The following is a 25,826-nucleotide window of genomic DNA, read 5'->3' on the forward strand; positions in this document are numbered from 1 at the left end:
TAGCAAGGCTGTGTCTAGGGGCAAGCATGAACCTGGGCCTTCACAACCAATACTAAATTCCTTCTACCAAAAACAACCAATTCTCCAATTCTGCTACTCCTTGGCCAAGGTCTTTGTGCACTCAAAATTCGCACCCACAGAAAACATAAGAGATAACAGTCTTATCAGCTTTGGGGAAATCAGATTGCCAGCACAAAGGAACCCACCCAGCAGCCCTCCAAGCTACTTCGCATACAATGCTTGCTATGTTTTGTCCTCCCCTGAAACATAAATAATCAGTAACTGCTGGGGGAAAGATCCAGGACATGATGGACCAGTTGGTCAATCGGACAAGGCAAACACTCTTCTCCTGACATAAACAACCTCTTCCTCTGTCTTGTGTATCTTTAGGTGTTTTTGTAGTCTTCAACAAACATCTAATCTCCAACAGTACAATGTGACCTTTCACTGTATGAGGGGTTTTTACTTTGTTTATTACTTTAAAACCCTAAAACACAATTCAACAGCCACTGGGCTATTTCCTGCTTCAGTCATACCTATGGTTCACAATCTAAAGAGCAGAGCTGGCTTCATTTTAAGAGTGTTTCCATTACTAGTTTCCACTTCATTCTCAAAGAAGTGCAGTCTTAGCTCCTCACATACACAAAGTAACTAACCTCAAAAACACAGGCAGCAAAGCTATTTTAAATGGCAACATGTAGTTTGCAATAAAAACATTATATGCTGATACAGCGCTGTAATTCTGAAAGATCCTAAAGATTCAAGCTCACAATTACACAGCCTCAATCTTCCTATGACCTGCCTTTGCTCTGTTTAGACAATATTTCACTCAGCTTCTGAACTAAACCTGTGGAGGCTGCTCCTGCTTCTGAGAATGCAAGGCTATCTAAAGGCAATGATGCACAGGTTTAGAACACTATTTAAGCACAGGCAATTCCAAATGAAAGCTAGTTTTCCAGCAATGCAATAGGATTTTCTGCAGTTTGGCTGAAAAACTCAGCTAGTATGAAATCACCAGATAATACTACAGTAGCTTTAATTTTTGCACAGAACAGACAAATTCATTGTTTTGAAAGGTCATGACAGTAAATTGCATGGAATTCAATTTACCTCCCTCAGATGGATGAGGGTCTGAGTCAAACAGAGAACAGTAGAAGCCTTTGGCTCCAAGAAGTCTGTGCTGATTCAAACTTACTCCTAGGCAGGCAAATCGTCCTTCCTCTCAGCTATACATTATCACAGCTTGTGATTTTCAACTGATCTTTTTCCCCAGATGTCATATTGCAGGAAATTGTGTCACAGATGATCATCAAAGCAATGGTCATTGTAAGAAAAAATTTGTTTTTAACCAGGGAGTCACCAAATATAAAATTACTTATGACACAGACACTGTCATAGTTGTCTCACCCTCATTTCTCCACATCTTAAATGAAATACAAAAAACTACAGGAAACAAAACCCTCAGCACAATACAGAAAGACAAATACTGGAAAAGAAAGCAAGTGTAAGGATTACAGGAAGACTGTGAAGCCAGAAAGTAAAAGAATACCCTCCCCAGGAGGGGAGTGACACACCTGTAACACGTGTGATTTAACAGGCTCCTTGTGTATAAATGAGAACAACAGCTAGTGAGCAGTTCATTCCTGACTGGATGCTTGGCACCAGGAAACAGCTCTTACCTAAAGCTTTCTGGGTATTCAACAACAGCCATGTTGATAACATCCAGTGCATGCTGATAGTGCTTCTGAGCTGAAAAGAGGAGGGCCAGTAGATGAAGTGAATTCATGTCATCTTTGCACAGTTGCAGGGCTTCTTGAAGATGGTCTATAGCATCTGAAATCTAGAAGGAGATGGGGTAGAAATAACAAGAGAACACATCACTCTTTCAGTCCTACATTATACCTCAAAAATAAGAACAAACAGAGTAAATAGAAATTCTGAAGAAGTTTTGCTTAGGCACCTTCTACTATCAAAACAGGTTGCCAAAATTAACAGACTGCACTGCTTGAAAAAAACCCACACATTCTAGAGAAAAGAAGTCTGCAGCATTACTAAATCACTGCTTATAAACAAGAGCAGCAGACCTGATCCCATCAACCCCCTCATCCTCTGGCATGGTGATTCTATGATGTAAACATATCCACCACAGATGCCCAACTCTCAGCTCCATTTTCTAGGATGAGTGGCTGACTCTTCAGCTGGGGGTGAGCACTGCACATCTCTGCTGCATTTTGTCTCTCATAATGGCTCTACAAAGTCTTTCATGATTTGGATCAAGAACATAAAAATTAAGTTTGAATGTTCAAGGGTAAAAGAGTCAAGATTTAAAATGCTGTCAAAAAAAGAAATATATTTGCAAGCAGTGATGTAAAGAGCAGTCCTGACAGTCACAGCAGCAGCATGTTATTAGAACCAAGTCTCACTTGGCAGAAAACTTAACATCTATAATGAATGCAAGTCTATCACATGCTCTTTGTGATCCAGTACACTATTTTAGACTATCTGTTCAAAAGGGAACTTCTTAGCAGATTTTCTTTAGTTTGTTTACTGGTAAGTTTTATGTAGAGGATTTTCTTTAAGATTCTCTAGTGTCTCAAATTACTGTTACATAAATTATTGCATTTCTGTGGCTCTGGAAGGCTGCAGAAAACAAAGCATTAAAGTGTATAAATTGCTTTTCCTCATGTATGCTTTCCTGCTCCTTCTCTTAATGGATGGAGAATGTAGTTCCTTCTTTTCTACTATGAGAACTTCCCACCTTGCACAGCCTTACAGACATTCTCCTACCCTGGCATACCACCAGTGTCAAATTCCCACCGCCTCCACAGACCTCTCACAAAAACAAGAAGCACATAACTAAGGAAAGCAACAATGACACCACCTGCAGCTACTACAGAGGTTGTTGATTACCTAAAGTCCAGGTATCCTTCTGGGAGCAGTGTATATTCTGTTCATAGGACAACTTCATCCAAATGTCCAAGTGACATTTCTCTCTCGCTGTGCACGCATGAGCCATGGTACTTCACTCTGCATTACTGGTGACTCCATGCAAGCCTGGAGATCAGTGTGACTGCTCCAGACATAACCCCAAACTGGCACTTGGCCCACAGCATCAAAACTGCTGAATGTCCTGGCTTGGATTCAGACTGGGATACATGACTGACTGCTCAGCTTTAATGAATTACTGCTTGTCAGTGGAGCTACTTTAACTACATGTGTTATTAAAGCCTACTGCAAGGGTAAACACGTTGACCTAATCAGTAACGTTCCCTCAGCAGTTTACTAGAACACATTTTCATACAATATAAAAATTCTAGCAATGACAATACAGCTTGGAGCCAGGATCAGACAGTGGTGGGTCCAGATCTGCTTGTCCACAAAGTTGTTCACAGATATACCAGAGGTATATAAATTTGACTTGCTAAAACAAAGCTGCTGTCAAGACTTCTTGCACTCAGGACTAAAAACCCTTCTATTTCTTTCTATTTCTCTGTCTCAGAGCTGCACAAATACCCATAAAGAAAATACAAGTTTGGGGAAAAGTTAATTAGAAGAAAACCTGCAAATCAAACAACTGGAGAAGACTTGGAGCAACCCGTTCCAGATGATCCTGCTTTGAGCAGGGATTGAACTGGGTGATCTCTAAAGGTCCTCTTCAAACTATTCTATGATTAAGACTTGGGAAGGGGAGCCTAATTTGCTAGGATGAATCAGGCAAAGAATAACACTTGCAACTAATGCCTTTACTGAGGGACTTCAAAACTGTAGGGGCGCTTGACCTTACTTGTGTGAGAATACGCAAACTGAGACTTGCTTTATGTGTTGAAAATGACTTAGGATCAAACTGCAGGTAGGTCCACACCCCTACCAGAGGCTGGCCATCCAAGGAGCTCTCTGACTCTGTTGCAACATCCATTAAATAGAGCTGCAAAAAAGTGAGTTGTGGTCACTCCTGCAAATCTGTGTCTGCTGGAGAGGCAGCCACATACTGCTGGAAGAAACATCATCTAAAATAATTCTGTTCTCTAGCATGGGGCCTGCAATGGTTACATCTCATTTCAGTGCTTCCCTCTAGTATCATCAGAGTCACAAGCAATGGCTGGCTTTAAAAATTAATCATGCTTCCCTGGCACCTAATTTATTAACTTGAGTCCAAAAAGACTCCTTAGTGCTGTAACACCATTACTAGCCTACACAGTACTGCTGCATAATTAGAAACAGTGGACAAAAATAATATGAACTCTCTGCCTTTACAGAAAGCATTATGTGAAACAACAACCTGCAACAGACTAGACACAATGAAATACAAACTAAATTTCTAGACCAACAAAAGCAAGATATTTGGCAGCAGTCAACACAAAACTTCTTTTGAAAGATGCATTTTTATTTAAGTAACTATATAATTTGAGAAAGATGGAAGCTGGTGTCACCCCAGATGGCACCCTGAAATGTCAGGGCTTTATCAGCGGCAGGCTGCCAGTTTAAAATTCCCTACAAGTACGGCACTTTAAAATAATCTTATTTCAGCTGGACTGCAAGTCTAAGTAGGGCCTACAATTAGAAGAAGCTGCAGTTCCCTGATTTATCATTCTGTTAACAAATATACCACATGCTTTGCATGGCACACAGGTATCTTCACATCACACTGATTAGGAAGCAAAGATGCTGCAGTAGGCCAGAAATAGCATCTTGCAGCATTACCAAAATAATGCCACAATATGGATTGTTTAGGCTGCCTTTTATATAGTAGGATTTATTTCAATAATGCTATGTGTCTCCTTAAAAACAATGCTGATATGTCACAATTACAAGTATAAAAAGGAAAACAGAGTAAGTGTAAAAAATACTTCCTAACAGTAGAATGAACTTGGGTATTTTAAATGGTAAATGAAACAGGAACCCTTAAGAGGAATTTTCAGGCCATATAATTTCACATCAGTTGACAGTTACACTTAATTAACCATTACAACTACCCACTCCAACTCTTTTTATAGCATGGAAAGGGGAAAGCTTTACTGATTGGCAAGAGTTTCCATTGAAAACAGACTTGCTACAGCTCACCAGAACCTCAGGAAAGTAGGTATACACCTATGGGTTATTACTTAGTTCTTCCTACAAGTCATTCTTGATCACCAGAACAATCTAGGCTAGGATGTAGGCAGAAAAGCAGCATGTTGCTTTTCAGCAGAGGAGGCAGCTGGTAATCTGGGAAAAAGACAGAACAGAACTACCTACATGCAAGCAGTCACTGAAAGAACCACCTCTTGAATACCTCCTAAAACAGAGCTCCTCTCTTTGGGCAGACAGCAGCCTCTCCTCCTTGAAACCAAACAAAAAATGGGCAAAACAGGTGAAATATTTTCTCTGGTCTCTTAACTGATGTTTATCTTAGCTTTACATCCAGACACTTGGGAAGGAAGTAGGTGTTTTCTGTATAGTGCCACTTGAAACTTGAGGTCTCTTGGAAGTCCACAGGAAACTGGTGAGACTTACAGTGCTCAGCTGCTGACCCTTAGCCATCTTTCCCTTCCCATTTTCATGAAGAGAATGGTTAGATCTAATCAAGTATTAAAATGGCATGTGCCTATGTAAGTTGTTTTTACATATTCAATACTGATTTACACGGCAGTCAAGGTCACAAACACCACCACCCCCAAAAAACCGGATTCAACACTTAAAATTAACAAGAGTGCTGCTGACTCTAGAGAGTAATTTCCATAGAAACCAGTCTGCTTTTTAAAAAACAAGGCAATGCATTAAAATCAGTGAGCTTTAAAATGTTCATTCTACCTTGTTTTTGCTGATCCAAGTGCTGTTACCACAGAAACAGGAGAAGCAGCCGAACCAGCCACTGGGAGTGGGGAGCTACAAATCTCATTTGTCACTGGGCTCTGCCAGCCAGGCACTGCAGGTGGAGATATCCACTGCAGCAGGTACAGACCTTGGCCTACAGGCACTTCAGCTCAGGGGGAAAACCAGACTGAGAGACCCTCCTTACAGAACAGGTTATTCTACACGGTGTTTGGCTGAAAAATCCCCTAAATCACTCTGGGGCTGATGTAGACCCTCCCAGTCTTCCCAGTGACTCCAGTGGTCTTTAAGACATGAGCACATACAATGCTCATTATCATAATTTTTTATCTTGGTTGCTGGTGGTTTCAAATGCCGGCTCTGCATGAACCTTTTATAACCATTCCTCCTCTGTCACATCCTCATCTCATGTCAGAGGGATGCCTATGTTTTTCCATTTCCCCTTTGCCTCACCCAGTGGTGACAGAGACAAGTGCTATTGGAAACATTTTACAGCCTTCCAAGGAAGATGAATTGCTCCAGCTTTGCTTGGCACTCTACTGGTCAGCTGCCTCTCTTGCTTTGTTCCATGAAAACACTCTCTTATCTATGCAAGCTGATACCTATATTTTTCAATGCTGGGTACAGTTACTTTATTTATTGACTCTGACTATGGAAACAAAAAGGTCTATTTGTTGAGAAAAACATTGAGGTATTGTATTATATTATAACCTACTATGTAGAAAAGGCCTGATTTATTGGTATTATAGCACTGCCTGACGAAAGCCCTAACTGTGATGTTCAATAGTTAATGCAAACTATCAAAAAAGGTATCATTTATCTTTCAGTTAATCAGAAAGAGAATATATTAGATACTTTAAATAATTAAGGATATTAAAAATGCATTACCAAATGTTTATCATTAAGTAAACTGGCAAAAGAAGAGTAGGGTATTTTACAGCAGTCTAAAAATAAAGAAGTCTCAGGTATCTCCTCTCTGTCCAAGCATGCATTAAAGATTTATATCTCACTTGATGGGAGAAGAGCAGGAGCATCATGGCAGGGGTCAGGCTGACACTACACAATACACTGAGATCACACAGCTGTGGGAGCAGAGGCGACTGGCACAACACACAGGTGAACTAGACAAAAGAGGAAAGTGAACACGGGGACAAGAGACTGAATGGAAAGAACAGGAGGGAAGGGAAATGAAGCAACAAGAGAGATGAAACAACATGGCAAAGACAGGCTACAACGAGAAAAAAAAAGTAATAGTTAAAATGCCAGTAACAGTGAAAACAAAAAATCAATGACCACAAAAATCTTCATTTTATTTTTCAGGACATTTCAGCTGAAAAGCTGTAATTCTTTACTCATGGCAAGTAGAAGAGGTAGCAAATCAGACCGTTTCTCTATGAGGCAAAAGCTGTGAGAGAAAAAAGGGTAGCTGGGTGTTTTTAAATAAAAGACCCTGAGCAAACTGCATCATAAAGCAGCCAGTAGGCAGACGAGAAAGTTAAATAAGCCATTTTAATTATCCTTTCTTATTGCAGGCTCACAGCACACTGCTCTCATTATGAAAGGGTTACAAAAGTGACATTATCAAGAGGGTGCTCTCTTGGAACAATTAGTTTAACCTAATGAACACACAGCTCCCCTAATTAGCTCAGGAAAGTAAGAAATACCCAACTGTTAAACTCTGTAGTGTAGACTAGGGAGAGAAAACTGCAGCAAGCAGAAGGCCTGCCAAAGAAAGAAACTACAATGATGAAATTTCAAATCTAGCTAGAGAGGTATTTAAAAAACAGAAGCTGCTCCAATAAAGCCTTTAGCTTTTAAACAGAAAGGACAGAGAAATACAACATCCCAGTTTTAAGAAAAAGGGGCAGAAAAATAAAGCACAGCCCAAGAGGTTGGAGTTTTTTTTTGAAAGGCAGTGCAGAGCATTTTCTGATCAGCTTCATTTTTATGAGTTAACACCTGCAGCAGCATTCAAATGCCAACTAATCCCACTCTCTGCAGAGCTCCAGCACGCGTCAGAGCCTGGCGTCAAACGTGCCCAAGTTTGGAATAAAGCGATCCCAGTGCGAGATCTGGCACCGCACGGAGCTGGGCACAACGGGACTGCCTCTGGAGCGGCCTGCAGCAGGACACAGTGACACCAGGGAGCAGCAACAAACACACCTCCTCATCCCACACACACAAGGCTGCTCCAAGACTGCTCAGGAGCTAGGGCTGAACACATTCCCCAGGGAAGGCCATTCCATGTGCTACAGAATTATTATTTTTAGAGTAAGAATTAAAAAATATTTTACATAAACATATTCTGACTGCTTGTCACCGGTTACAATGCAGGAAGGAAGGGACCCTGTTTAGCAAGCCTGGGTCTTATTCAACTGGACTGTCCTTCCACCCTCCCGTGACTCAGTGATTTCCAAATATTTCACATACCTGTCTGACAAGAGCCAGCTGCAGTGACAGGTAGAGGATGATCTGATGATCTTCGGGGGCCAGGTCACGTGCTCTTTAAGGACAAGCACATAAGACAAAAAGAAAAGTGACTGTTAGATTGCACTTTGCAGAACTCCTTCACCATGAGTCACATTAGCACAGAACAAAACCCAGTCTTCCCCCACAGAAAACTAGTCCAGTAATGGGGGAGCACACTGAAACTAGACAAAAAGCAGAACAGTGCTGGTCTGGCTAAGCCAGAATCCCAGGAAAAAGTATGAGAAACACAGCTGCCAGGATGTTATACAACTTACGTGCTCCTTTATTAAATGCCACTTAATATTTTGGAACTTGGATAACTAATATGGAAAAAGTAGCTCTGAGCACATAACAAACCTATCAAAGCATTATTTTAAGTAATTCAGGTGATAGACATAGCTGTCTAGGTTGTTCCTATACTGCCACTTTTCAAACATTAAGAGAGGGTTGGATTAGCACTGAAAAAGTAATCACTATGAGCATGTAGAGGACTAAGGATCAGAAGCCTGTGATATAAGCTGGTGCTCAAACATACAAAACATTCTCCACCCTGCAGCTTCTAGTTTAATTTTTGACAGCAGACTCCTAATTTGGAAAGGGAAGACACTGAGGGAGGAATGATTTGATGACAGGAGCTGCGCCTGGACCAACACCAAGGCCCTTACTTGTCAAGCTTGGACTCTGAAATATCCCTTCCAGCCCACAGCAGGCACTACACTGAAGTGAAGCCTTGGCTAGAGAAGGCTGCAGTGTCTCCAGAACCAGATGTGCAAGCCTTTAACAAAGTCTTGTACAAGGCAGGGAACAGGGATGGACAGCCTAGGCAGAACTGTCCCCTCTCAGCCTATGGTAGGCACGAAACTGCAGTGTGAATTTGCTAGCCTGTGGAGAAGCCATTAACCAAGGCAATGCTGGGATAGTGTCTTGGGGAACCCAGTCTAGGAGGAAAGGTGGGGCAGCAGCTGATGCCACCTGGCAGCCCACTCCAGGAGCCAGTGCATTCTCCCCTTGTGACTCACAGAGCTCACTCACAGCTCTGCAGCACAGGGAAGTCATTTCACATGGGAGAAATGGGGAAGAGGAAGGTCCCTCACAGCCAATTAACATTTCCTGACCTCTTTCTGGGCTGCATTCCAGGACACCAGGGAAACCTGCACCTGCACTGCCAGGCCCAAAGTGAGCACAATTAATGTCCTTATGAGGGAGAAACGACAGGCTGACAATACTGGTGGTTAAAACCCATGCCAAAACTATTGATTTGCTAATAATAAACAAGTAGCAATAAAATAATTCCTTCAGGAAACAAACCACACACCGTTTTAATGGCAGCCACTTTTCAAATACCATCTTGGCTTGTGAGCAAGAAGATTTTGAAGCTGATTTTTATAACTAAAAGCTCTAGAACAAATTAATTTAGTATGGACTGAATATGTCCTGTAACTCTCTAAGTCAAGGTGGCACTCAAGTGTTCTGAAGGAATGCCAAAGACATCAACATGCAATTAGTACAGGTGAGTCAGTAATTTCTCCTTCCACTTCAAAAAACACAAAAAAACTCCCAAACCCAAACAGTCACCACCTCCCCAACCAAAAAAATCCCCAACTTCCCCCAAAATTGCAACAAACAACAAAACTCCACAAGGTAGAACCCAGCTTTGCCCTAAGGTGTTAGACAGGGCGAGTCACCTCTTTACAAAGTGTCTCTTATGAAACCTTCAGTAGCTTCTCCAGCAATAAATAACAGGAAAGTTCACAAGAGTATAGCAAATGAAATTACTGGTGCTTTTGGAAAGAAACAAAGGATTGTTATTGCTCATTTTCCTCATAAGGAATTAGAAAAACATTTAGTGCAATCTTCCAACTGAAAAGGTCCCTTACTGAGATGACTACAGGCCAAACTATGGCCTATCATACAGGCTCCTCAAAAAAAGGCAAAAACCAAGGAAGGTACAAAAAGGAAGGAAACCAAACTTAGGCATTTAGAAATCACTAGTAATCAGCTCACTGTCACATTCCTGTTGGCTGACGTTTGAGTAACTAATGTTTGGCTAGAAGCTTGTCTGCCTCCTAGGTAGAGTTAAGATACCATGAAAACAAGTCACAGCCAATGAGAAAGGTCACAGGATAAAAAACAAGGAAGTTGAAAAGCAGTGCAGCACCACAATTCCTTAGAATTGGTCAGCAGTTTATGTACGACGCTGGAGTCCACAAACTAGTGTGACTTAAAAGTAAAAGTACACTCCTCATCCAAACAATGAATGAATAAATGGCTTTTAGAAGTTTTCTCTCTCAGATCTCCATAAGGTAAATACCCAGAATTGTATCTGTGGTTTCAGTTCTTGCACTCACTACAAAACCAGTGTAAGACAAACATGCTGGGCTCCTTCTTGGTCAGCATCAGCAAAACAGCTAAGATCTTTTAACATTGTTCAAATTGTTAAATCTGTACTTTGAGATACCAGAGATCTCAAGTTTTCTTCACTTACGTAATTATGACAACAATAAACTCAGAATTAGATCCTTCAGCCCAAGACTTAGTATACATAAGCTTCCATTTAATTGCTATCTATAGTCTGTAGGCATCTACCTTTACAGTGGGTTGTAAATTGTGAATGTAATTGTACAAATGTAAATAACTGCCTGAACACCACCTAGTGTATTTTGGGTGGTGTAACTTAATCATAACAGAGTCAGGAAGCTCACACCTTAATGCTCTACCCCACAGAATGGACAAAAAAGGGTTTTATATCAAGTTGTACTTGAGGTCTCAAGTGTAGTTGCACAAGAGTGCACAGTTCCTTCCAGAGTGGAGCCATTGTATCAGTTTTCACCAAAAATATAGGGATGAAGGAGAGGTGAGTGGTGCCTGCTTTGTACCACTAGCTCTAGAACCTCCTCTTCCAACAACAGTTGATTTAAACACTCATTAGGACAGCAATTATTCTCTCCCCTAGGTGCCCTGGTGCCAGGTCACCCCATAGCTGCTTACACCCTTATGGTGGAGGTACTTTCCCACCATGACGGAAATAGGATTTTAAGCCTGCTTCACACAGGAATTGAGACAAAATTAGCTTTCCATGTCTGCCAGCTGGCATCATGTGAGGAAGCTGCATCTCCCAGCACTATAGATCTCACTGCAGCTAATTTGGGGCTTAGGTTTTTTTTCTGTAAGGTGGCAGAACAGTATTCTTCCCTTGGATATTCAATCAAATAATCACTGCATTTAGCCATCACAAAAATGGTTTTGACACACTACTGCTGAAATCTAATGAACTGTTTTTGAACTTTCCAGCATGGAAGCCTTACACAGAGGAAAAAGAAACATAAAAAGAAAAATTTTTCTGAATTAATGAAAAAAATGCACAAAGCAAGTATCTGCAAAATTCCTACTCACCTCTCCAAAGACTGAAGTGCTTTCTTGTTTAATTCATCCTGAGTGCTCTTTAGAGTAGCTGTAGGACAAGATACAATACCATTTAAGCATTAATTCAATGCGTTAATTCAATTTAAGCATTAGTTCAATTCAAATAAATGCATAGAGTATTCAAACTGGGAGCATAAACACTATGGAAATCTCTGTGTGTTTGTGCATGTGCTCATTTTGACATGAATTCTCAAATTCATTTTTATTAAAGATTATTTTAAGTGCTTTGTTTGAAATACTGAAGCATTTTTTATTTATATATGCTACTGAAGGGGCTGGGAGAAGGGGTCAAACACTAACTAGATACCAAGAAGATAACAGGTCCTGAGCCAGACTGCTGCAAATGCTACAAGCAGTAACCTGCATCACATTCTGATTCAGGTACAGTATGTGTACAGAATGTACACATTCACCACCATCTTCATAGGAGGGTGCTGCAGGTGTAACAGGGAACACCAGCAGCCAAACTTACAGCTCTGTGACAAAACACCACCATCTTTGAGACCACAACAGACTTTAGGTTACTTCAGATGTGGCATTAGCCACTAATGCCCTTCTTCCATGTCTCTAATTGCTTGATTAATGGATCCTGCCCAGTACACACATGTATCAATGTATAAATTAATTCCTACCTAAAACCAGAAAAGGAAGAGAAGAATCAAGCTCTTGTTATACCTGGGTATCGTAAGATATCATCATCAACAGGAACAGAGGAAGAGCTTAAAGGAACATGGCTTTCTCAGATGCAAAACATCTGGAAACCTAGTGATGATTTTTAGAAATGCATTGGCTGTTTTGTTCTGGTTCTTGCATAGCAGTTGTTTCTTGTTCTGCCTATCCTGAAATTAAGAGCTATTGATCAATAGCATAAGGAAGTGATGAGTAGTTAATCCATTAGCAAACATCACCCATGAATGTATCTGATTTGATACATCAAGTCAGTGTATGCTCCAAAATAGCAAGTTACTAAGTAGTACATAATAATGCAACAAACCCAGTGAAATTCAAGTATTCTTAAAAGTTATTAAGAAGAAAAGAGATGTGTTCTTCTGCAAGACCTGCAAAGGTAACCAGTTTCTTTGTATTCTGCAATATGCCAGTGAGTGAAATTTTGTAAGTAAATTATTTGTTGCAGTAGCTATAGTGATCAGACCTTTTGTACTTCTAAATCTTCCAACAGTTCTTCAGAATACCAGGTTCATTTGGGAGGAACAGCAATCTTCAGGATTTCCTAATCATAAAGATCAGAACTTGCTTAAGCCACAAAACCTACTCTAAGATAAAAAACTTATCAAAAAATTTGTATTTTAAATAATAAATTTTAAGACATGGACTTTCATGTAAAATGCAGCATCTATTAAAAATACACCACTCTCAGTAGCCTTAAATCAGGCTGCAAAATACTGGATAAAGGTAACAAAGAAAGAAAATTTGGAAAAAATATTAAAGAACCAAGATTGATGTAAACAAAAATGCTTGAGGAGACTTTGGAAAGGATTTGATCATATCTATAAACATCCCTACAGAAAAAAATCTGACATTCTGTTTCTCATGGAAACTACCATTCTTTAAGTTACAGAGCAATTCTGAAGATGCCACACAATAAGAAAGACTGAAAGAAATGTTACCATTTGTCCCTCAAATTAAACACCAAATGGAAAAGCTAGAACTTCGAGCTTCCACCTGTTAAGACATTAGACTAATGTTCAGTTTGTAGTTAGAAAGAACACAAAATATGTTGTGGAAATGATGTGATTACTCTACAACTAGTCAGCTTTGCCTCTGCATTACTGGGAAACAGCATGTGACTCCCACCTCCCACAATATGGACTGCATCTTCAGCTACCACAAAGTTGGAATGCTGTGTGCAGCTTGGCATCCACAACAGAAAACATGGTTCCATTGGAACAAATCCAAAAAAGGGCCATGAAAATGGTTGGAGGGCTGGAAGATGTCTCCTATACAGAAAAGTTGAGAGAGTTGTCATTTTTCAGTCTGGAGAAGGGTCAAGGGAGGCCCTCTTAATACTTCAAGGGGGTTTTTAAGAAAGACAGAGTTATTTTGTTACCAGGTCCTACTATTGTGTTACCAGGGGCAATGGTTTTAAACTAGAAGAGGGAAGATTTAGACTATATACAGGAAGAAATTCTTTACTGGGAGGGTGGCAGGACTCTGAAACAGGCTGCCCCAAGATGTTGCAGATACCCTATCCCTGAATTATTCAAAGAAATCTCCAATCCACTTGTATCACTGAGAAGCTCTCACTTCAGACAAAGAAAAGTTTGCACTAAGGAAACAGAACCTGGCAGGTCTGATTAAACTTTTAAAATTTGTGCTCCATTCTCCCAGGTCAGTGGTACCAAAGAATTCTTCAGTCCCTACCTAACTATACTTCCTGCGAGCATGGCGGCTGCAGTTCCATCAACTAAAACAAAACATTACTTATTACTAAAATTAAAATAAGCTCCAAAAGCAGTCTGACCAATGGGAGAGTGGCACAGGGGGGTTTCTGAAACCCGTAAGACTTTTGCAAATGCCACTTGAGCAGCCCAAGATTTATTTTCTGAAGCAATCTGGGTTTTTAAAGCAGCTTCAGCCTTACTTAAAATTCAATAGGCTCTTCAGCAGCATTTTGTACCTAAACACAAAGCTCTGGATCACATTTAGAAACAAAGGAGGACAAGCTCTGTCTTAATAAAAGCAGTTAGAGCACAGCAGGAGTAGTGAATGCATGGAATGAAACACAGTGCCAAGGATCAGAATCAACTCTACAAACATGGGGACAGGAATCTAGTTCTAATCTTGTCCAATGGATTGAGCACCCATTAGCAGCTGAAGCACAGTCAGGTCTATTTATGTAAAACATTTGTTTTGTGGGAAAGGATTCAGTTTGTAATGTGCAAAACTGTTCCTGTATGTGACTCACAATGTAAGAAGTGGGGATGACAGATAAATGGACTTCATAAATAAATTTCTGATCCAAACTAAAACAATGACATATATGCACCCTCTTGCAAATATGACTGAGTTTCAGAAATTATTCCCTTGTGTTAAGACTTCTAATATGGCACAACATACATTTTAAGCACCCAGAATTATAATTAAAAATTGCATGCACTGTTATTTCCAAAAGCAAAGACCAAGTTTGTTCACTAATAATTTATAGACTTTGGGGGGGGGGGGGGGGCCTTAACATTAACCAGTGTTGTCAGTACACTGACTGTGAAATCCACAAAGACTGATAGAATGAGTTTCTAATTCAGTCCCTGATCCATGACCTTCTACCAAAATTCTAAATGAAAAGAGAGATACAGCACACTCCTCTCTGAAAAAAGAATGAGGGACTGTTATATATAAAAAGATTTCACAATTTGTGAGGTGGTGATGTGAGGTAAGAAGGGCACTTGCATTTCACAATACATTCTCAACCTAGTCTTTCCTCTTCAGCCTTTGGTAAATTCATGTCACCTTTCCCTGTCTTCAGTGAATTCTTCACCAGACCTAAGGGAGGAAAAGTTGACAATACAGCTTATGTCAAAACTGGAAGTATGGGAAGAAGAGGAATGGTTTGCTGCTGGCATTGACAACTGACATTGGAAAGTGATCTGCAGAAAATTAACATGAACTATGCACAGGAGGCTTGGGCTTCTAAGACTGAGGCAAAAGTGTAAAAGTGTCAATGACTTCCTCTGAGGACACAACATTCAGCTACTTCAATGAGACTTATTTCAAGAAACATGTAATTAAACATTAAGAATAAGGAAGCTTTCCAGTATAAGTTTCTGGAAATCTTACTTCCTACAGGAGCTTTTTGCAAATTACAAAGAAAAGGCTTTAATACAACTCCTCAGTGCCTTTGTCACACAGGAGGAGAAATAATTACTAGAAGGTTATATTAAATAAGAAAGTCTAACTTGGATGGAAGGCTGAAAGGTTTAGAAGGCAATTGGTCAAATGTCTCTGAAACACTTAGCTACTATTGAAAATACTGATTGACTGAAAGTCATCTCAACTAGAAAGTTACAGGAATCTCATATATACACACACATAGATGTTTGACTTGTCTGCATATGTCAGTAAGAACTGGTATAAATACAATGATAAACAAGATTGACAACATGAGACAGGATTACATCACAGAACTGCTGTCTTTCAGCATGTTCTTGCTTTGCTTCCTCACTGTCATATGCTATTTTTTAACAATGCTAATGAAAAATGTCTTGCTAGTGCAAATTTGACATTTTCTAGTGAAACACAGTTCCATATTCATGACCATCATATGTATGCTTTTGAAGGACTTAATCCATTTTATTAAAACATAATCTGCAAAATGGAAATATACTCTTCCTACTTCCCTTCAATAACTGAGTGACTTGTCCTGTTGTCTTAAGGGCTAGAGATACAGTGAGAAGGCAGATATATTCCACTGTTTCAAAACATAAATGAGAGGCTAATCTGAAAATAATCCAAGGCAGCTGTTGTGAAGACTGTTTGTTTTACATTAAAAAGGACACAATATTGAACTAGTCTCTTGAAAACTCAGGAGGTTTCCAGAAAAAGTTTCCAACTCATATTTTGCTGTGCCAAAATATTTTTAGAGCTAGAGTACAGTACATGCCTCTCCATTCTTTAGAAACCACCTTCTTTTCATACTGAAGTTTACAAAGAGATCATAAGGGGCTGACATAGAAAACCTTCTATCCCTGAAAATAGTCTATGGGATCTTGTATAGCTTTACAACAGTTTAAACGACGTCTAGGCAAAATGCCTTAAAAACCAGGCTGTTAAGTAGAACTCTATTCCTAGTGGACTTAAAATATATATGTAAGACAAAGTTCAGGCTAGGAAGGACATACTTTTTCACATGAACTTTCTAGGGAGAACTACTCTGAGGCAGAGAAATGGAGAACTGGAGAAAGCTGCAGTGCCTGGAAGCCTCCATGATGAAAAGCAGTTCTCAGAACAGCTGATCAAATATGGCTGGCTGAGAAACTACACCAGCTTGCACTACTGAAGAGCACAAGAACACTTTCTCAGACACATGCCTTGCAGAATTCTGGTGTAAGTTGCAAGGCTTGCATATTCCATGATAGCATGATAGAGTAATTTTAGCTTTGATTCAGGCTTCTTTGCTGAATCAACTTTGAAGAAGTTGGTTTGTTTCTGTGGAACCTCATGAGAGAAAAGCCATTGCTTGCATGAGGGTACGACTGCCAAAATCATTAGGAAACAAACCAGCTCAGCCATTATTCAAAGGAAATGTGTTAGAACATATCTCCTACCCATGTTAGAAGTCACAGAATAAACAAAGACTGTTCCCACCTGTGAGCTTGATGAAGGTCAGAGCTAGAACTCTCCCAAACACTTCAAGCCCTTCTAACTACAAAGCACCAAATCTGCAGGAGCCTCTTGTCCACTCATTCAAGATCCAAGTAAGCAGCATTAAAATAAAATACTTCTTACATTCAGTGGTCTGTTTCTAGTCAACATCCACATGTACCAGTGAGGTAGATATTTTTATCTTGTTTACTTCTAAGTAAAAGAAACTACATCACAGAGAGGTTGAATCTCTGTGGGGAATCAGTATCATGCCAGGAACTGAAGTGAGGCATTTCTGACTCCAGTTCTTGGATTGTATTTCTTTATGATTTATGAGTGGGTGACAAAAATATGAAAACAGATGGAAAGTTTGACTTTTTGTTGTGTAAATTAAGTGAAAAAAATGTATTACAAATATTCAAGTAAAACACACCAAGCACTGTCACCTACACTCAGATAATCACCCCCTAAGTAATGACCTGCATTTTTCCCTTTACCTAATAACTTTACTTTTATTACCACAGAAGAAGCTCTCTGAGCATGTGAACAATTCCCATTTATCTTGTGATCTGATTGCTTTTCAATGTCTAGTCAGCACTGAAGGCAGATTTTCTAATAAATTCCAATTGCTTGCACTGAGGACTTGGAGCAAATGCTCTCCATGTAACACACTTGACAAAGAAGTAACTCACCATCAGTAGCCTGAAGACTGTATGTCAGGCCCAGTGCCAGGTAACCCTTTGCCAGGGACTCTCCAGCATCCTCACCCAGGTCTATCACCATTTTAGCAAAGTGTTCTCCTTCTTCCAGCTGCAAAAGAGGTAGGTTGAGACTTATAGGCATTTCCTCTATATTTACTCCAATAAAATTCACCATTAGCCTTACCTGCAAGTGATCTGTGAGCCATTCACACAAGGGCTTTCAGTGATCCCAGTGAACACTCATAAAAAGGAGAATGTAGAAGGTCAGATGAGCAGACCTTGGTGCACATGCACAGTTTTAAGAAAAGTTTGGGGTTTGCACCCCAAACTCTTTCCAGATGTTTAAGATTAATCAGAGATATGATCTTATTTTATAGCTTCCTTCAGGCACACTTCAATCATGCAGCCTAAAATGCAAACACTGGATCAGCTGGACTACATATATGATATCCTAGTAGGGCATTGAAAGGTCTAACAGGTTTCTTCCTTCAAAAGAATACCATTCAGTTTTGCTGTCTGATTTTTTTAAACCTTAACAAATTTTACTGTCTTTTCAAACATTAGAATAAAACAAGAAACCACTAACTTCACTGAAAGCTCTCAGTTGCTGCTTGAAATTCTGTTGCCAAAAGGATGCAGAAATTTCAGAACACAAATTTTAATCTGAACTAACACACTACCTTGGCAGCTCTGGCTGCACTAACTAACTACTTTCTGCATCTTTTGTAAAGACACAATTTCCTTGAAAATGCATTTTATATTATAGATAGAGATTGGAGGAGAGAGCAGTCACAATCTCTCAGGATCAGCCTCCGAAGTGATGAAAAATGTAAGCTGGTCTCTTCCACCACATCAGAGACTGCTCTCCACAGCCTTCCTTTCAACACATATCTATCAGCATCTGTAAAATCCGAGCTACTGGCAATTTTAAATAAAAAGAATAAGTTAAATATTATTATAGAATGGAGTGTTTCTCATTTCTAACTTTAAACTCTTATTAATATCACTCACCCATTTTAAGTAGAAAAGACAAAGACCTGTACACTGTATATACATTGAAAGGTGTAGGTTGGAGAGACACTGGCAAAACTTGTAAGTAATGCCTGAAAGATAGAGCCTACAGGAAGATCTCATTTCTGTACAAGACAGTATGCAGATCCTGTCACCCATAATCAGTCATCCCTAATCAAGAAGCAGACACCATTACACTCTCTGACAAATCCTCCCTTTGGAAACTTTAATTACATCACAACTGACTTTATGGGATGGGGTTGTTTAATTTTGAGGAAGTACTTTTTTGTTGGAAATCCACCTAGTTTAGACACAAGTACTGTGGATGTGTGCCCTCTTTATACTCAGCATTGTCAGACTTCAGCACCTCATGGCTCCTTAACATCTAAAATGACTCACTCATAACAACCTGGAATTAAAATGCACCATCAGACAAGAAATTTGCCTTCTGCAGTGATCTGTTAATACACTACCTATGAAGAAAATCTACTTGACTTGATGTGTAGCATCCTGTCAATGAGCCTCCTAATCCCATCACTTGAAAACATTCAGGTGACAACATTAACTAATGGCTTCATAAACAAACCACCTGGATTTATTAGATGATATCAAACATTAGAAGAAAATTACTTTTAACATAAACCTGAAGAAAGGCTGAAAACTGCAAGTGAAGAAGCAAATCTCCACTGCTTGAATTTCTTCCCACTGGTGCAATTCCCTGAGGCCACAGGATTCAAACTAGAGGTAGACCAATTATTCCCCAATTTCTGAAACCTCAGATCAGTCAGTCCAACAACCAACACATATGTTGCCATCAAACGCTTTCCTGAAAGCATTAGTGCTCCTCATTGCCCCATCAGCTGTGACTGTGGAAGCCACTAACTGACACAGGAACACCTCTTGAGGAATATTGGAACTCACCAACTAAACTGCAAGGCCTGTCTTTGAGGGTGCAATCCAAAGCTTACCAAAACCACTGGGAATAGTCCCACCTACTTCAGCAATGTTGAGATAAAACCCTTAAACTCTGATCACATCAGGAAGACTGAGATTTATTCCAGATTTCTTAACCTGTCAGTAGCCCTAGCAGCTTCCTGCCACATACTGAAATGTGTCCTGGACCAGAGCCTAGGACAATGAAGAAGTGGGCCATGACTTGCCACATAAAAAAAACACCAAAAAAACAAAACCCACAAATGAACAACAAAAACCCCTCCCATATTATAACTGAATTCTTCATCTCTCAGAAACTTTTACGTAAGACATGAAATCTCTGCAGCTTGAAAATTCATTATGCACCTCTTTGCCACCATAAACAGCTATATTCTCACTCTCATTCTTTATTGTTTCTCCTCTTCTCCCCACACACACTTTCATCCAAGAAGTGTCCATTAGATGAAGAAAAGAGCTCTACAAGGTATTCAAATGACTAGTGAACAAGAGAAGGGGTAGAGTGTATGGAAAAAATGAATGAAAAGTTTGAAGCTGAAATGAAGACATGGAAAATTGGAGAGATTTTGTTCCATTGTTTCTCTGAATGGTCACCTGATGGTAATTCCAGTTTCTGACTGGAAATACCTATACAGCACAAATCAGTAGTGCACCATTCAGCCTTCCTGCCTGCCAGTTACCCAGGGCCACCTGTCAGTATCAGATTAATCTAATGAATGAATAATTAAAACCATAACTTTTCAGAGTGGCTGAAACAGCACTTCTAACACATTCTTGTGAACATTTATTCACACTAAACACCAATGGCATTTTGACCAGCCACAAAGATTCTTATGAATGCAAACCTGGGTCAGCTGAAGTCTGCTTTGAAAATAAGTGGCCTCACAAACTCCAGCACAACTGGTTCTGTTTATGAGAACATTTACTTTTCCTTCTTACAGCACTCAGACACTTCTCCCTGCCAGCCCTGCTGTGGCAGCCATCTGCCCCCTCTTCTCCCATTCTCCTACTCTTCAGTCATTCTGGGCAAGTGTGAAAAACCAAACCTTTCACTCGCATCAGCCACTGTGATGTTTCAACTCTCCAGTGCATCAATCTTGCAGATGGCCTAGTCAACTGTGAATCTGGAAAGTACTACCTGAAACAGGAACAACCCCCTTGGGACACATTTGGGGTAACCAGCTAAACTGCAAGGACCACCAGACTGCAGTCTGGATAAAAGCTACCTCTCCATGCACCCAATGAGGGACCAGCAGTGAGCCTGAGCTGTGATCTGCCAGTAAAGCTGTGTCTGGGGGGTTCTTACAGATATGGGGTGCCTTCAGTCTGTACTGTGGAGAGGAGAAAGGGAGGAGGGAAGGCCTACCATGTTATTCTCTTAGAAGCAACAAAAAACGAAGTCTCAAAGCCCTCCCTCCAATCTGGTCCTTACTGTTCTAACACTTTTCTACATACTTTGCACTGAAAAGCTGGTGGAGAGAAAGGCAGCATTCCAGGCTGCAGGGAGAAGCTCCCTGCCTCCAAAACTTGCCTGGAAGAAAGACAACATGGGGGAAAAACAACCTAAGAAGAACTTTCTGCATTTTAAACTCCAGCTATATAAAGTGTCAGGAGGCACCTGGAACCACTAGCTAAGCAACCCCTCTATCACACCAGAAAGCAAACACCTGGCACCTGGAGAGAGACAGGCTGCCAAACTGTGAACTGACACCAATGAGATGGTAATGCTCTGGGGCTGGTTGGGCTTTTTTTCCCCTTTCACTTCCTCCTTCATATTTGAAAGAAAAAGAACAGTTGCTAGCTGTGCTACCCTGAGGGATGTTTCCCCTGGTACAGAGAGTGGCTGTTCCAGCCACCACTGTTATTTGGCCACAGGTTTTGGTGTGTGCTCAAGCCAAGCCTGGAGGCATACTGACAAGGGAGTGGAGAACAGCAGGTGCTGTCCCCTGGCCTAATGCCACCCAGCTGGTGTCCAACTGCCACCCAGATTGTTTTTAGAAAAGCTCAAGCCCTACCCCACTGAATCAACAGCTTGCAGGACTAAGGAAAAATTGCACTTCTCACCAGCACACATTTAGAGTAACTAAGCACAAACAAATCAGTGATGTACAGCAGGATGAAAACAGCATTTTAATGTGCCAAAAAGGAGGAGCACACTAAGGAAGAGGTAGGGAATGCATCAAATGACACTGGACTGAGGACAGCAGACAAGGTTAATGAAGCAGGTGAATTTGGACACCCATGACACTGAACAATACCCAAGCACTTAACAGATCAAAATCCTACAGAATGGGTATGTATACAGAATTACACATGATGTTAACTAGTTAAATTGACCTCTTAGCATTTTAATTACACTGGGTTGTAGCTATAGAGACTAATTCAAAGAGAAGAATATAAATATAGTGAAATGAGAAAGAAAAGAAGGAAAATGCATAGGAAGAAAGTGCTCCATAAGGCATAGTCTAATGAAAAGGTTTTGTCCCACAGCTGTTTACAGCACACAAAGCCAATCATGTTATGTATGTCAGAAAAAAAAATCCTGTGCTTTCTATTGCTGGTCTAGTCAGCATTTGCTCTCTGTATCACCATTGTTAAGCCCACCAATTTAGTCTGTGTAAACTCAGCCCCCAGCACTTAGGAATACTCAGGCCTTTCCTCCACTGTAGCTAAAGTGGTTTGCTCACAAAGGCAATGTATTGAAGACAAAATTATTGGTCATTTTTAATGTCTAAAACCCATGGGATTGCCCCAGAACAGCAGTGGTGATGTAATCAAGAATGTCTTTTAAAAGACAGAAGAAATACTTAGCAGCTCCTTGCCCTTCCCTGCTTTCTCAGCAGCCTCTCACTCTGGTGATGCTGATCCTCTCAGATGTCTGTCAGCAGGCAGAGTAACTCCAGTAATGGGACTAGATTTCATCTTTTAATATTATTCATATTGCACTATGACCTAAGCATTTCCAGGTGACTCCAGGGCTCCTAAGTGACTGGGTACCAGCACCTGCATAGCATTTATTATCTATAGTGGCAGGGTCAACAACAGACAGAAGGGGAGAGAAGCACCCTCTGATTAAGTGCTCTGTGAAAGTAATGAATGGTAAGCTGTTACCTCAGGAGTATGCAGCTCTAAATCTACATCCTGCCAACCCCCCTGACACACACACACCATGATGTCCTGACCTCATGGCATGTCCCACTCAGTTTTTATGACTCCATGCACAGTCTGCCCTGGCCCACCACCACTTCTTCTCCCTTTCCCTGACTGATGGCATGATCTCCGCCTTCCCAGCAAAGTGCTGCAGTAGAGCACTTGGCTGTGCACACTAGTTCAAAGAAATGAGGGAAATATGAGGTACAGCACCATCCTGTACTGCAGCTTTTGCCATGGGACAAAGTCCTTTGAAAAGCTTGTATTAGCTGATAATACAGGCATCATTTGATGCTACACAAGTTTAGCACACCACCACTATTGCTATTATATCAACTGTAGAGCAATTAAAATCATAGACATGGCCTCATGTCTTCCTGCTTTTTGTCACAGCAGAGTTCTAGAGGAGTCAAGCCTATCCTAGGACTACAGTCCATTTTGCTCTATGTGCGTTTACAATATTTTCAACATGCCTCCATTGATATCAATTGAGTAAAAGGCAAAAGAAAGCACCAGGGTAACCCTAAACACCTCAAATGTGGCTCCCAAAAATGGAGAAATTCAGTATTTAATGCTTGTCTCTAGGAAGAAGTTCCATTTTTAGTATTTTAACAATACCCGCCATAACAGCATCCTGGAGAACCTAGATTAGTAGTGAAATTAACAGAACTGTACTATTAAAATATTAAAAACAACAACTCATACTGCAACTCAAAGTCATTGCCAAAATAGGCAAGTGAGCATTCAGCTGAGACCATGCCAGGGAAGGCTGAGTGAAAGAGGAAATTGCAGAAAGCCTTTTAGTGAGCAGAACTCTGAATTTATAGGGGAGCAAGGCAAAGCAACCTCAGTATGGACATGTTCCAGTGCAAGCTATCTCAACTTTTCTATGGAAATTTAAAACAATACTCTGACCTACAATAGTCAAAGACTTCACAGTGCATTCTGGAAAGCTAAAAGACAGCTGGCTAAACACAAATGGGCTTTGTGTTTGCTTGATAGAATCATCCATGTGCAAGTCCAGCAAACTGCTGTGCTGAAACCCCAGCAAGCTGGAAGGATTAGCAGCATGTTACCTCAAAAGTAATTCTGAGCCTACTACAAAAACATTTAAAACACCTGTGTAATAGTTTAGATACAATACAGAAGTTCCAACTTTGCTGGACAGGTTTGACTGCATCCTGACCATACAAATGTGGTTTACATATGTGCATTCATTTTGAAGCTTTTCTGGTCCTCCAAGTCTACTGGCTTAAGCTTTAGAATTAATGAAGTACTGATTTATTGTTTACAGTGGATTTTTTTTTATGACCTCTAATTCTGAAAAAGGGACCCAAAGCAGTGCTTATGCCACTCAGTTGCTTACTGCAGGCCCAATCCAAGAAGCTAGCAGTTGATGGGGCAGATCATCTGATGTAAGCCAGCAGGGTACCCCTAACATGCCAGCAGAGTACTGCCAACTTAGATCAGTTAATGATCTAGTCATACTGCCACAACAGAAGCTGGGGGAGGCTCAGCTCTTTTCTGCATCAGGCTCTGCTACATATTGATTTGCATGGCACTGTATGAATGCATCCACGTTTTCACTTTGATTTGTTCTGCACTGAGAGATTATTTCATAGATGTGACCAGAGCATCCTCAATGTTGTAAATCATTATAGTATATTTCAATTAATTTTCTGTTTTCCCTGCTCTTAAAGTGTTCTGAGACACCATGTACAAAGCCAGCAAAATTACTTCAGTGATCACTAGATTAATCACGAAAGAAACTGTTCTGTGCTTCTCATGACATTCTGTAATTATCCATCTGCATAAATGTTGTATTTTGGGTTGTTTTTTTTAATTGCTAGTAGCTGAAAGAAGACTAAAGTACTGCTTGCCCATGGGCTATAAACAAACTGGCTAAAATACTGCACCACACAGTAGACAGATGCAGGATATAAATTAGCTGTTTCTTTCGGATAAATGGTGATCTGATTTCACCCTTTTCCTGCCTAGCCAGCAATCAAGTACACAGATATATTTCTTAATTGAAAAATTAATCATATTTTATATGTTCTGAAAAAGAAGATGTATTTGAATATTTGTAACTGCTAATATTTGTCCATTAGACTGTTCCTGTCCCATGTCTATCTTCCTTTCTATTTATACTGGCATTGATCAGCCTGTTAACTTCCAGTTTAAATTATTCAATTCTGATTTGATTGCCATGTAATTTAAATGCAAATAATTACTGTAAGGATGACATTTAGAAAAACAGCTCTGCTAAGCAGGAAGGTCTTTATTAGGCACAGGAGTCTGGCAGTAATATCAAAAGCACCCCTTTGACTAAGAGATGTGGGAACCTATCATTTCAGTTCTTTTAAAAGATGATCTGATTTCCCTCAGACTCCCCTTAATTAAAACCCTTCTATACCATCATCAAGTTTGTTATGAGGGTAAAGCATAGGCCACTGACTGAAAGGAATGGGAGAGGGAATATTTTTAATTTGGTTTTAGTTCATAAGGCTGTGCTCTAGATAACTGCACTAAAATTGCCCTCTTGTGAAATCGTGATTTTATTTCATAATACCCCCAGTTTTGAGCCAGGGTCTGTTTGAATAACACTGAAAAGCATTTCACACAATAAAAAAGCAGTACATTGAAGAAAAAAACCCTCTTGCTTTGAAATAATCAAAACCAGCTCATGTTCCCTTCTTCCCTTGCCTTCGCTACTTTTTAGGGTTAGCCAGTCATTTTATCAGCTCTGTCATGTATGAGAAGTCTGGACATACTGGATTGCCCAAGCTGGAATTGAATTAGTGTCTCATTGTCTTTTCAAAGTAACGAGGTATTTTTATATGCTAGCTGTGCATTGAAATCTTCATCAGACATACTAAGAACAGCATTCAATACAGCTGTAATGCCTCACTTTCACACTGTTTCAACACCTCTGAGAATAAAAAAAAACCTTATTTACTTTATTTTAAAAAATAACATTCACTGTGAATC

The 25,826-nt window shown here is 40.1% G+C and overlaps 1 protein-coding gene across 5 annotated transcripts in view; it reads right to left on the reverse strand.

Moving 5' to 3' along the window:
* The window catches only part of TTC7A (tetratricopeptide repeat domain 7A), a 202,282-nt gene that overhangs the window by 119,831 nt on the left and 56,625 nt on the right, over positions 1–25,826 (reverse strand). For all 5 annotated transcript variants that reach the window (XR_013181455.1, XR_013181454.1, XM_054628768.2 and 2 more), the window contains 4 exons: positions 17,715–17,832; positions 11,674–11,731; positions 8,242–8,314; positions 1,680–1,840 (listed from right to left, as the gene is read on the reverse strand). Coding sequence is in view for 3 of the 5 variants with exons in the window: in XM_054628768.2 (XP_054484743.2) it covers positions 1,680–1,840; positions 8,242–8,314; positions 11,674–11,731; positions 17,715–17,832 (410 nt within the window). In the remaining 2 variants the exon portion in view is untranslated. The remainder of the gene's footprint in view (positions 1–1,679; positions 1,841–8,241; positions 8,315–11,673; positions 11,732–17,714; positions 17,833–25,826) is intronic.

The sequence above is a fragment of the Agelaius phoeniceus genome, chromosome 3, assembly GCF_051311805.1.
Source record: "Agelaius phoeniceus isolate bAgePho1 chromosome 3, bAgePho1.hap1, whole genome shotgun sequence".
Classification (NCBI taxonomy): Eukaryota; Metazoa; Chordata; class Aves; order Passeriformes; family Icteridae; genus Agelaius; species Agelaius phoeniceus.